The sequence below is a fragment of the Rhipicephalus sanguineus genome, chromosome 8, assembly GCF_013339695.2.
Source record: "Rhipicephalus sanguineus isolate Rsan-2018 chromosome 8, BIME_Rsan_1.4, whole genome shotgun sequence".
In the NCBI taxonomy this organism is placed as follows: domain Eukaryota; kingdom Metazoa; phylum Arthropoda; class Arachnida; order Ixodida; family Ixodidae; genus Rhipicephalus; species Rhipicephalus sanguineus.
The window spans coordinates 16,907,593-16,921,803 of NC_051183.1; the positions used below are offsets into that span (position 1 = coordinate 16,907,593).

The 14,211-nt window shown below is 42.8% G+C and overlaps 1 protein-coding gene across 1 annotated transcript; it reads left to right on the forward strand.

Moving 5' to 3' along the window:
* The first annotated feature begins 740 nt into the window (after window positions 1-740).
* On the forward strand, window positions 741-12,948 carry LOC119401465 (copper chaperone for superoxide dismutase). The gene is made up of 6 exons (XM_037668296.2): window positions 741-961; window positions 1,402-1,606; window positions 4,967-5,150; window positions 9,128-9,182; window positions 10,199-10,359; window positions 12,553-12,948. Exons 1-6 carry the CDS (start codon window positions 926-928, stop codon window positions 12,677-12,679), a joined length of 768 nt encoding a protein of 255 aa, XP_037524224.1. The 5' UTR covers window positions 741-925; the 3' UTR covers window positions 12,680-12,948.
* Window positions 12,949-14,211: the final 1,263 nt, after the last annotated feature.

The following is a 14,211-nucleotide window of genomic DNA, read 5'->3' on the forward strand; positions in this document are numbered from 1 at the left end:
GTCCCTTCATAGCTTTTTTTTTTTTTTCAATGCATGCTTCGTTCTTTCACGGCGTCATTGATTGATTGATTGATTTTTTAAACGTGAGGATACATTTGAATCGTGGTGTCAATGCGTAAGTAAAAGATCAGCACTTATGCCATTTTTTGTCTGGGAGAAAGCAGTTGCTTAATGGAACTGAAACTGGAACTGAACAATAAGAACAGCAAACTAGTATAATATTTTGACCTAGTAATGTTATTTCAAATATTTTGACAGTAAATGTTAGAAGAATTATTGCTTTTTACTAATACGACACATTCGCAACGGCCTGTTCATTATGAAAAGGGCAGGGCTCATAGTCTATTAATTAAATGAGTATCGAAACTCTTACGTACGTATCAAAAATTCCAAAAATTCGTCATCCAAACGTCAATGTCGCCATGGTTGTTCACTAAATGTAGCGCCACCTGCCGGCGAAAAAACAAGTTATAAATGCAATAATGTTTTTTTTTTTCCGCTAGCAGTGTACTTACGTTTGCGGTGCGGCTCGCTTTTTACATACTGAATACGGCCACATAACTCTTCGTACTTTCTTAAAAGTACTTATTCTAAATCTCTCCGAGGTAATTCGTGCAATGATGGGGAAGACCGCAGCAATGTGGTGTGTTTTTTTTGTTTTTTGTTGTCGTCACTACCAGGCGGCGCGTCGTTCCGCAAACCTCCTCGCATTTTTCTCCACGCATATCCGCATTTCCTAGCGGAGTTTCTCAACTGTTGCGGTTGATGAACTCTGGGCCGGCAGCTGTTATGCAGCAAAATTCGTAGATCAGTACAGATCAGTACCTAGGTTGCTGTAGATTTATTTATTGATTTACTGTTAACATTATAATTACGCTAGCTGCAAATGTTTAACTAGACATCGGCCACCCTCTTAAGCATCAGAATGGCCGCTGACAACGTTGCGGACGGCAAATCAAAGGTAAGTTTTTGTCATACCGAAAATTATTTCCTACGCCGCCCCAATGGCCTTGCTGTCTGGCTAGTCAGGTTTCGCGCTTCGTTGTAAGTTCTATCCTTGATAGCTGAAGTAATGTACTCTGACGCACATCTAGAGATTGGCTTATTGGTGTGTAGTTTATCGAATTTACAGCCTTAGTAGGAGACAAGTGTCCATCAGAAGTGCTCGGTTTTGATTTTCGGTAGAGTTGTAAACAACAGCGCACAATGACCAGAACGGAAAGGAAACAAGGAAAACAACATCACACTCAAAGCGCTGTTACTTTTTCATTTCGTCGTGGTTTCTCTGTGCGGTATTGTACGCCAAAATGAGGCATTTACATTAGAACTCGCAAGTTTGTTCCCACGGTGAATTGTCACGCGGCGTCCCTGTAATGCGTCGCTGATTGTTTCATTATTCAGCTCGAATTCGACGTCAACATGACGTGCGGTGGTTGTGAGGACAAGGTACGCGAGTCCCTGCAGAAGATCGGCGTTCAAAACATGGTCATCGACGTGGAGAAACAGAGCGTAGTGGTGGAGACCGACGTTCCATTCACCAAAGTCCAGGAAGCCATCAGAAGCACCGGAAGGGTGGCTGTGCTGAAAGGGTACGGCCCCTCTGCAGGTACGGTGAATTGTATTTCGTGTTTGTCATGTATCACGGTGGGAGGGCGCTTGGTGGACTGTAGCACTTTAATGTCTTCGCATAGCTTGTTTTTAGCTTTACCGCGCATGCGCTGTTTGTAACGGCAGTCTTGAAATGTTGACGAGTATATGCCAAAGTACTCTACTGGCATGGAGGGACTTCGTGTTTGACAGCCTGTGAACGTGGCATCAAACCGGGAGAAATATCCATATGCTAGCAGACTGTTTGTCCTCTGTAACCATAAAAACAGGCAAAAGCTAATGCTCATTGGTCAACAGCTGGGTGCGTAGCGGTAATCTGTTTGACTGCATGATGCATACGATGTACAGGTGCTGGTTCAACAACTGTGACAGCCTTATCAACATGGGGCTAATAACGAATACCTTAACTGCTATGGCACATGCGAGCTCTTTCTAAATGCAGCACACAGCGAAGTGACACCACTGTTAGAAGCATTCGGATAACTTGTGTGGCCTGTGCTCTGTGCTCAGTAGTTGGTTTGTCTACATCCTGTGGCAGTTTATAAAGGCTAATGAAAATCAACCTTTCTTGTGCCCACTGTAAGGCAAAGGCCTTTCACAACAAACTCTTAATTTCAACACCACTTGTTCATGGTTGGTGTTTGCTATAAGATGTAATAGACCTTTTTCAAGCAATCCCAGAACCCCCCGTGGGCGCGCGAAGCACTATGGGAAAAGTGTGTACGGCAAGCCCGCCAGCTGTTCTGTCGCTCGCTGCTCGTTGGCGCCGTGGGAGCACCAAACGAAAAAAAAATGCATCGCCGCCGGTTGACTATTATTAAACCCAGATACTACACATGTCTGAACGCACCTGCATGTATCTCTACGCATGAAATGCGAAAGGAATGATGCAGTCAGTGCATCACCGAGCGGATGTATACCGGATGTAGCAGTTATGCGGCATGAGAGTTATCACGTGCCGATACATACAGTCAAAACGTGCTATTGTGAACAATGTGAGCTGGAACACCGTGTTCGTATTTATTCAATGATTACTTGTTCACAAGCCGCTATGGCATTTAATGCCATAGCGGCTTGTGATCGGGTTTAACCAAACTGTAGAGAGGTGCTACAATGTTCAGGTATACAGATGATTATTTGATTTTAATTGGCAAGTCACGCACTGTACAAAGAAGTGAGCACATTCTAAACACGTTTAAAGAAAAAGGGATGGGACTAGAATTCCCTTGAGAGATGCCTTGCTCTGATAATTTGCAGTTTCTTGATACATGCTTGTAATTTTCACTGCGGAGCATGTTTGCGGGCAGTATAGCCCGCGTTCAGCGAAATCGGTGTTTAATTTCGCGTCGGTGCATTCGAATATTGTTAAACGAGGAATTGTGATGTCATGAATACACACGGCATTGGAAAAAAAACTTTCGCATATAAGATGAGCAGTAGTTTCCAGCTGCAAAGTGATCAAAGAGGCGGGATATCCTGCGTATCGTTGTATCAGTTTGCGAAAATCTGTTCGCATGACAAAGAAAGATTAACGGACGTCCTCCATCCGTAAATAATGAAGAAACTAGAAATATTGCAGTTATTCCACATATGTATAAGAAGTCGCATGGCCTGAAGAACGTAGGGAAGCGATGTGGGGGAAGAAGGTTGTGTTTGCCGCCCCAAATAAGCTTAGTCGCATTAAGGTCGCAGGCGTCTGCGGTGGGCAAAGAAAAATGCGGTCAGAGGCATGCCAATTGTTTTGTAGATTGTGTAGAAGTTAACCGCAAATTTCTCTTCCTTGTGTCCACATGTACATCGGCCAGACTGGTCAGTGTATTAATACGCGCCTCAGCGAGCATCGAAATTCATTGAATAGAGCCGTCTCATCTTGCATCGCTATGTCAGTCATGAAAATGTAATCCCATCTTCGAAAGCACAGTAATTTTGTACCATCAACCTAAACGGACTATGTGAGAAATTTCGGAGGCATATCATGTCACAAATAACGCCACACTTTGTGTCAGTCAACATGGTCAGTCGTTACAAGAAAAGGAATTCAGCTTTATTAATCGACTGTAAGCACACGCCTTGGTTGTTTGACATTTTGTGCCTCTTTATGACACGCGCGACGCACTCCCATTTTTGTATATATACTTTTTTTCACGCGTGCAATAAACTTTCAGTTGTGTGTGAGTGCTGGTTTGTGCATTTCCTTCCTTATACTGCTCCTTTCTTTTTTCGCTCTAAGTATTATTCCAACCTGTAGTTATAGCACCAATGAAGGTTAGTAAGCCCTTATCGTTCGTTACATATAGGGTGCGAGCGACGCAATGAATGTATCTCATTTCCCCAACTGCTGACTACACTTTCTAGTCTACTCTTTAAATTATCAGAACCTCACACTGTACTCGTCGACAGTGTCGATGGACGTTGATTCCAAATGCATCCGTGAATCATAGACCGCTCCTGCACTGCATAGGCAACAGAGTTGTATTTTTTTTTTTCATTTATGCCATAAGGTGCACTGGTGCCGAAAAATAAATAAATAAAAGGTGACGCCTCTGAGCCGCTCAACTGGTCCAACAGTGGGACAAATGGAAATTGTCGAGAGGCCGTCGCAGCTAAACACTGAAGTTTATGATTGAATTGCACAGTAACATGATGCACCTTGCCAAATTCACTGTGTCTAAGAAGTCATGGCACGGCACAAGTGGAAAGCTACAGCGTGAGGCCCGCGCGCTCGTCGAGGCAGCTGCTACGGCGTACACACATTTACCATGAGCGCTTGCGCACCCGTTGGTGGCGCTCATGTGCTTCAAAAAGGTCTATTGCCACTGATAATATGTCCAAGAATAAAAAAAAACGCTGATACAGTGACATAGGCGGCTTGTTGAAGAAACATAAAAAACAGCCACAAGTTGTAGTTGCCTGACTTTAAAGTGCTATTAATCTTCGTGGGTTCATTATACATGCGTGGAGCATTTAGAAAATGTATTTATTGCTACTATTCTTGCCAGTGTTCCTTCCACCATGCTCAACACATATGTACTGCCATAGCTAACCTCATTTTGCAGCAAAGCTGTGCTCTAAAATCGCAAGAGTGTGCATTTAAGATAGATTTACCATCGCGAAAAAAGACGGAACATATAGGAAGGACACACACATACAACGCTGAACTCACAACTGATTTATTACTTCGAACGCGGCGCCTTTTTCTAGATATGTAATAGTTTAAGTTTAGTTTCTTCAGCTAATCATGTAAATGGGGTAAGAAATTGCTTTCGTGTAAACCGAAGTAGCTGAAAGCAGTTCGTTCAGATCACATTAAGAAAAAATAAACAAGTTGGGAAAAACACCAACCACTTCCTGTGTCCAGCAAAAGGTGTCGCTGCTGCCGTGTCCGAGATCTTTGGCCAGTCTGGAATCATGGGAGTGGTGCGCTTCACTCAAGGCGCCGACGGAGCATGCATCGTTGACGGAGTAATTGACGGCCTCAAGCAAGGGCGGACGCACCGGCTACGCATCCACGAACTGGGCGATCTCTCCGATGGCTGCCAAAGGTATGTGGGAACTTCACTCTGTTGTAAAAAATGAAGCGACAACTTTATATAACACGCAGTCATTTTGTTTGTTGTGAACTCGAACGAAATTTAGCCATAAGTAGTTCTTGAACTTGCCTCACAGGATTAACAACTGCAAAGTGCAAGGCCTTGGCTGAGTTTAAATGTGGGGGCAAATGCAACTGAAGTAACTGTCTATCCTTTGGGAACCTTGTGTTGAGGAACATATGGAATAATCAGTCTCCGTGATCAGTACTGGGGGTAAATAACGAAAAGACTCTCAATTGCCACCTTCCTCTTTAAACGAGCTTTGAAACTTTTAAACTCTGCCAGAAACTAATTCCCTGCCAAAAGATGGCACTTAGCAACTGTCAGTGTTTGCAAGCCAGCCACAAGGCAGGTTAATTTTGGCATTACACTCCACCTCGATATGTCGGAACTGGGGTCCTCCACATTATTGCGATTTAATGATACAAAGCAAGCTTTGGTGTGGTCATGCTGTGGTATTACTAGGTATGACAAGGTTTCTCACGGAAAATGAAGGGTCTGTGCTCGCAAGTAGCAGCTGCAGCGACTGTGCAACGATTGTCGCTCCAACTCCCACCACTCAGACATGTCCCGCAATAAGAAAGTAATCCAAAAAAAGGCAGAGGTTCAGGGTAACATGGAAACTTGAAGAGGTAAAAAATTCGTGAACATGGCGTGTTGCTGTAGCCGACGTTTGGACCAGCAGACTTCTCTTCTTCAAGGCTGCACTGCTAGCCTTAAAGAGTTGCAGCCTTGAAGAAGACAAGTCCGCTTGTCCAAACGTTGGCTCCAGCGACACCCCGTGTGTTCACGAATTTTTCATATAATCAGATAGTAGTGGTTTTGGCATGTAGAACCACAGAATTTGCTTATTTATCTATTTGATTGTTTGTTTGGTTATTTATTACGCACAGCTAACCTTAAAATGTAAGCAGGATAGAGAAGTAAGAGCAAAGAAATGTTTGTCCTACTGGTTGGGTAACACCTGTTTGAAGGACACTAAAGCGTGAGGTGCCAGGCTACGACACCGCTAGCAAGGAAGCAATGGCTAATTGTTACCTTGCTGTCCATCAAGAAAGCAGCATGAGTGTGAACAAGGTGAAGAAAGGACTCTTGCTAGGGAAGTGCTTGAAGTCAAAAGTATACCTTACTGGCACACATATACTGATGGTGCCAACACAAGTTGACAGTGATTGAACAATACTTAAAGGAGTACTGTCACGATTTTGAGACATTGAAAAAAGGACATTTCTTATTCAAGTGACATGCAGGGTTAATGCTCTCCACACACTGGAGCCAGGAAACACGTACAAAATACCAAAAGGAGGTGTGGGTTCGAGCTAGTTGGTACTCCATGATCACTACTTCTTGTGCAAAATTTTTTCTAAGACGACGGACGAAACAGACACGGACGGGCGCAAACTTCCAACTGAATTTATTATTAACATGTGCCCTACATATATACAAATATGACTATGACAAAACAAAACAAAAAACACCAATGCCACAGGTGTGCAGTGTGTCAGCGCGCATTAGCTACTCACTCCCCCAAAATGTAGTGACCCTTCCAAGAAAGCCATTTCCTTCTGTGTCAATGACACCGACGTCAAAAGGACTTTTTTTGGGTGATTGAGTGCATAGATTGCTTAGGTATGATCGAATGAGGCGCTAAATACATTTTGTTATTGTTAAAAAAAATAGGAGGGGGGGTTTGAGAAGAGGAATACGCTTTCTTGATAACATGTTATCTTGACCATGTCGTTCCACATCATACGTTGGCTCTCCACGCATGTGCAGAAGGTGTCTTTCGTTTTCTTTTTTCCTGTACCTTTCCGAGAGTGTCATTAAACACTTGGTAGTCGGCGCTTCACTTCCTTCTCTTCTCTACACCCCTTTTTTTTTTCACGAAATGTATTTTGTGCCACAGTCGAGCATACCTAACGTATTAAATAATTTAGTTTCATTTTGAAGCTTTTGTCGCCTAGCATCTGCAAGCCAACCCCACCGCAGTAGACATTATCATGGTGAGTCAACACAGTTCGCTGCGTTTGCAAACTCTGCCTCCTGAAGGCTGTCGAAGCCACTAGACGGCAGCTCACTCCTAGTTGTTTAGTGCAACCTGTACGACTGACAGCAGACAACAGTGCTGTTGTTACGTCAAGTATTGCTGTCCCCGCGTGACTTAGGCCTACGTCACACTGCCTTTACATGAGTCTGTGATACTGCTCCTTATTGCCCCTTGATATTGAAACTGAAAGTGGATTAAAAAAATATATATATATTCAATGCTTTCTGAGGCACCACGATGCTCTCTTTAGTGTTCTTGACACCACTGCTTTTATTTAGAGCAACAAAAATTTGTGAAATTTTTGTCAGTACTCCTTTAACAACAGTGGAAAAATCACACCTTTACACCAGGGGTCTCAAACACGCCGCCTGCTGACCTTTCGCTAGCGGCCCACTGCCCGCACAAGACACTCTTCGTCCCATATTTTTTTTTATGACTTTGCAACTGTTTGCGACATTGCTAAATAGTGCTCGCAATATTTTCTTGCCTATCGTGATTAATAACGCTTTGTCGGGTAAGCTACACAGACGTGACTGGTCTTAAGCATTTTTTTTTTCGTAAGGCACATCATGTGGTCACCTTGTGTCGAAACGTAACCACGGAACAAAAACTCTACACATCAAGATCGACGTATAAATTTTAGTCATTGTGAAGATCGGTATCGATATGTTTCTGGAACTCTGGCACCAAATCCTCTTCAGAAATGACCCATATATGAGAATGAGATATGGGAAAGGCCTTCTTTCAAATGGCAACGTTAGCTGACATTTTGTTAAAACTCCCCCCCCCCCCTTCCGCCCGCTTCCCACTTCTTCACTGCCCTGGCCCTTTGCAGGACTAAATTTCTTGACTGCGGTCCGGTAGCTGATGTGAGTTTGAGATTCCTGCTTTACACTGACACACTTTCTTTCGTGCACAAAATTTCCATGCATCACGACGACGTGAGGGTCCGGGACAGGTGTGAACATGTGCTTTCAGCATGTCTTGATAGCCCAGTAAGTAGGTCACTCAACCGCTGTCATTCACCCGCAAAACAATGTGTCCCCTCCCTCACTGCGTCTGCTAATCTGTCTATCTCAAGCCATTGTGTTTGCATTATCTACTGCTGTTGCATTACCTGAGCCTTTTAATTGTGGAAACTCCCGTGCTACTGTGTCGACGCTTTTGCAAGCTCTCTGATAATATAATTGCGCATGCGGAAAGATTTTATCGACTCTCACCTTTCGTCAGCCTTTGATTGTCTTCGTGTAAACATCTGCATGTATATAGCTTTCTCGTTTCTTTTACTCATTTTTTTTTACCTGAATACAAATCCCTGTTTTTATGTTCTCTAGTGAAATTCACTAGCCCTCAGTACTGTTCTGGGCAGCAAATTCAGTAATAGTTCTTCTAACAGATTTCTTAGGCAAAGTATTAATAGTTGATGGGAAGAATTTTTGTCATGATAGTCACATTTATGTAAGCTATGTGCATCATGTGGCTTCATAGATGTTTATATTGTCACACTTGTGTGTCTTTTACTGTGGGATGCACACGAATGAGCAAAAATCGTGCATAAAGACAAATAAATGTTTCCACATAAATTTGCTTAAATGTTTCGATTTTCATTTATTCTCTCTTTCATTCACATTCCAAATTAATGGGCAAATATTTGCAGTGCTTTTCGATGTGTGTGGTCTTCACTTTGTCTTGCACGCTCTTGATCCTTATCGTTAAGTTTTTATCTGGTTGCCGTGAAACTTGCATAGATACAGTTCTACGCTTGTTTGGGACACTCACTTGTGTATGGTATCTGCTGCTCAAGCTAAACAGATATATAAAAGACTATGTTGTCTTCATTCAGTTTTTACTGTGTTATTGAATTTAGGTTGCTTATTTTCAGTACCGGTGACGTTTACGACCCACATCCCGTCGCATCAGATGGCAAGGGGCCTAGGGTAAGTCGCAATTACAGCACTTTTGTTGTGAAACTCATTAAGGCAGGAATTCAGTGGCATTCGTCTTCTGTATAAACCATAGATCAAGCAGCTGTGGACTAGTATCTTCAGCATACGTTGTACCCTGAAGTTTGTCAACTCACCACTGCGTGATGCTAAGGGATAGCAGTGCTTGTAAGATTTCATAACCTTTGTTGTATTTCAGTGGCTAGCAGCAATGCTCAGGTGAAAACAAAGGACAAAGGGGTCGTCGTCTAATATTTTGTGTTGGTTCTGTGATAAACTGTGTACATGTCAGTATTTGTTGAGAGGTCTTTTGGCTGTGGAACGAGTACTCAGCTTTGTCGGGTTATTGATTGTGCTCACCAGACCTTGCCTTATTGACTTCTTTGCACAAACGTTGAGCAGGCATTGAACTGAATACATTTTCGTGCTATCTATGAGAGATGGTGTCTGTGAAGGTGATTACAAGAAAATAACTTCCGAAGTTGCTCTGGGGAGTGAAGGAGGAACTTATAGAGTGTACGGTAGTCGTCAGAAACTTGTGAATCGTGATATTTGGGGAAGAGTTTGTTATTTCTGCAGCCTGCTTGTAATATTTTCAGCTTATACTAGTATATGTACAGACAACATAAAATGTTCTGTAGTTTTGCTGTCTGGTCACTAACAGCTAACAAAAATATTTGTTTATTTACACGTACTGTTATGTTTTCTTATGTCTTTTCTCAAGACAAAGCAGGAGCAGGTGCAGAGTGAAAATATCAAGTAGTATAAGTACTATGCTCTGTATTAAATGAAAGAAGTGGATCAACAAGATAGGCAACAATGGTACTTTTGCAGAAACTTGACATTGTGGGACATCAATGTCAAAAGTTTACATTAAATAAATACAAAGTATCGGGCAAAATTACTGAAAGTAAAAGTACAACAGGAAAACATTAATAAAGCAACACTCACACACAACTATGACTAGTTATCTCGTTAACAAATGCTTCATTTACTCTTCTCTCTTTCAGAGATACGGTAGTCTCGGTGAAATAGATGTTGACGACAATGGACGGAGCGTCTTTCGAAGAACCAATGACATTGTGAAGGTGTGGGACATCATTGGCAGGTCCTTGGTTGTCTGTTCAGAATCCTCCAACAAGCACCGAAGTGGAGACGAAAGCTGCTTTCGGTACGTTACGGAGGACTTGTTCAAACTGAATGAATCGGTGAATGAATGAGCCAGTCAGCTAATTGGCCATTGGATGTGAAAGTTTGGGGTTTAGTGTGTGTTGCCTGTGAATCGTAAAAAGGGGCAGTGGATTGTGGAGAAGTTACTTTGATATCTTTTGCCACTTTCGCATTTGCTGAGCGAAGATGTAAAAGTAGGAAGGATGGGGTTGAACAAGAGTCTAGCTTTTCGAAAATGCAAGGCTTCACAGTTTGCAGCGTGGCTTCTCTATGGTCTAGGATAGTGCAGGTTCAGTTTTCAATGTCTCACTCACTTTCTGTTTTTTTTTCTTTTTGTCCGTACATATTTCTGCAGTAAAGTTGTAGGCCGCTGAACATTTAGATAGGAGAGAATTAGGAGAGAGCATTGCACTACACTATAAAGCCAACTGAATTGGCCCTGCATGTGATCATCATGTTGGAGCACGTGGGACGTCTAAGTGCACCAGGTCCAGACGCCTTAGTGCACCAGGTCCATTTGCACTTAGAAGGCTAAGAAGCCGAACAAACGGGCATCACTTAGAAACTGCCAGAAGTAAATGATTTTCATAAAATAAGCAGCACAGTCTCAGCGGTCACGTTTCAAGTTGGTTTTTTGAGGAAAGAAAGTAAATAGAATGGCTACATGAAGTATTGGCTCATCAAATCTGTAATGCTCCTCTGTGCAACTGAAAGGTAATGACGATATCATTTGAGATCTTGGAGGCCGTAGCTTGTCGTCTTTACTCATCTTGCTCTGCACCAACATTTTCTTGCTGTATAAGACCACTTTAGCAAATGTTCGACTGTTTACATGGATGCGTCCAAAGTGGCAACAACACTGTTTTGCACATGTTTTCAAATAGTCTTTTAGTAGAGCATACGACATCGCCAGTGTGCAGTCGACGCTATGTGATGTGGCGTCGTCTCGTCGATGGAAATCGGACCACTTTCACAGCAACATTCGCATTGCAACAGACAACTGGTCTCAGTAATGGCAAATTAATTATTGCAAAGCAGTAAATTATTTGTGTTGATTTCTATGTGTACCTGCTACCTGTACATTTCCTCTGGATTCCTCCCCACTGTAATATCTGCGGGCACTGTGGGTAACTTGATAAATAAATAAATAAAGCATTGCTAATACTGTGTCCTCTCAGTAAGTTTATAGACCAATTGAAAGATAGTTGAAATATGTCTGTTGGGGTCTACCAGGAAGAACAAGTAGCAAGGATGAATTTGTATCAAGGCAGAAAAGCTGCATTCATCCATGTTGTTAACTGTGCTATGAAAATAATAATAATAATATCTGGGGTTTAACGACCCAAAACCACGATATGATTATGAGAGGCGCCGTAGTGGAGGGCTCTGGAAATTTCGACCACCTGGGGTTCTTTAACGTGCACCTAAATCTAAGTACACGGGCCTCAAGCATTTTCGCCTCCATCGAAAATGCAGCCGCCGCGGCCGGGATTCGATCCCGCGACGTTCGGGTCAGCAGTCGAGCGCCATAACCACTAGACCGCCGTGGCGGTGCTATGAAAGCCGCTCGAAGCCCTTACTGCAAAACCTAATAGTTTGAATCTGTAGATAACCCACGAAGCGCTTCACTGCATTCTACACACATCCACCTTGCACCCGCTCTCTTGTAATGTATTTGCGCTTCTTGTCTCCCCTACTATGCACACCTCGTATTGAAAGCTTACTCAGGACATGGCTTCCACGACAAATGTAAATTTCTGCCTTGTCAAAGGCAGCGTGCTTCTAACTTATTGAATCACTGAATAGGTCTCAAGAACATGCTGTAACTTTTAGTTAGAGGTCATGTTCCTACGCAAGTGGGGAATTCAGCTTTTTTGGAACCCTCGTGTTCTGTAATGTTTTGTCATTGGTTGTACCTGTACGTGTGTGTGTGTGCTTGCATCACTTTGCTTTCTTATGATCGTGTTACCTCAGTCGGTGCAAACTCGTTTATACACCATCTATTGTGCTCTGATATGAGAGGTTGTGGTATTGATAATGGAGCAAATGCCGCATCCATCTATTGGTTCAGTAGAACTCGTCTATTGGATGCGTTCCATTATGGCTTGATGCAAGAGTGTAGGTATTATTAATCGAGCAAATGCAGCATAATTTGGCTTCAGAATGTTAATGGTGTAATTATGCTGCTCCACAGACTCGCCTGCGGCATCATTGCAAGAGCCTCTGGCATCGCCCAAAACCCAAAGAGAATCTGCGCCTGCGACGGAGTCAGCGTCTGGGATGAACAAAACCCACCAAATGTTAAGAAAAACGAAAGCTGAGCAAGCTTGCAGGAACAGCGATTCCGCTGTGTGCCACTTTTCCTCACTGACTTCGCACTTGCACATGTTGAACCGGGTTTCGTTGCAGAGTCGGTGTGCACATTCCACTTTCAGCGTCACTGCAGTCAACACGACTATAGTTACCATCCTTGAAAGCATGTTGACGGTAGCCGGCAAGCAGTTTGTGACATTGTGCGGTTTACAGCCAACTCTCAATATGCAAAATTCGAGTGTAACAAGTATTTCGTACAGTTTTGTAATGAGAATGCTTTTTTTACGTACTATAGTCGGGTACAACTTTAGAAAAAAGCGGCATTTGCACCTCAAAGGCGGATGCACACGCGCTTCCACCAATGGGCGCGCGCTCTAGACTGACGTCACGAGCCGGACGGCCGGTGCCTCCGCTCAAGGAGAAGAAGCGGGACTATTTCTTTGCCGCGGAGGCAATCGGCTGCCGCGCTTCAGTCATATGGGCGGGGCCTCTCCTTTTTTCTAAAGTTTTACCCGACTATAGTTATACCTAGAATTAACGAAGACGGTGGGACCTTAAAACTATCTTTTAAACTAGGAACTTTGTTAAGTTGAAAACAACCATAGATCTCAAACGTATGACTTGGTAGTATTTATCCAGAAAAATTTGTGATGTGTATGCATTTAGTAGACAGCAAGCCCATTGCATGTGTGTTTTGCTTTTTTTTCCTTGAAAGCAGCAAATGTCATGAAATTTGACAGAATCTTGAGTTCACATTGTTCTGCAGGGGAAACTGAAACACTTGATAAAATGGGGTTTCGTTATATATGTCAGTTAGACTGCATTCAAACATGGCCTGAACAATATCAAACCAGCCAGAGCTGGTTTGATATTGTTCACATGACTTTGATAGAACTTGTAAGGAGCATATGAACAATTTTTTCTTCATTTCTCAGTAATTACTGGTAACATGCATTGCATATTGTCGATTGCACCTTTGTTCTGTGTATTCCGTTTTCTATTTGCAGGCATCGTATTATTAATTATCGATGTTTTACATCCACACTGCATTTATGCGGAGATATTTTATCGCCTCCCTACGTGGCATTTCGAATGGCAATAAACTTATATTTTGGTTAATTGTTACATGCATGTCATGTGATTTGTGTTGCCTGAATACACGTCTTAAGTTTGTGCGTCAATTGTGTGCTAATATGAAAACTCTAACTTGCGCGTTAATGTATTATCATTTGCCAGATATCGAGCTATCGTGATGCGTACAGCAGCAGCAATTATGCTGTGACATTGCATGATGCAGTGCCTAACTAAAGAGCACACGAAGCTAATAGGGACTGGTGCAGTGACATGATATTTTACTGAACCACAGGTGTAAGCTATTTCTAGCAACATAATCAGCGTGGAAGCCTTCCATGTTTTTTCCTTCAACAAAATAGCTTATACAACCAGAGGCATCAGTTATGAGACAAAATGACTTCCCCACCCCCACCCCCATGGGGGCCCATATGTTAGCAGCCCTAACTAGTGGCTACACTTTATTCTA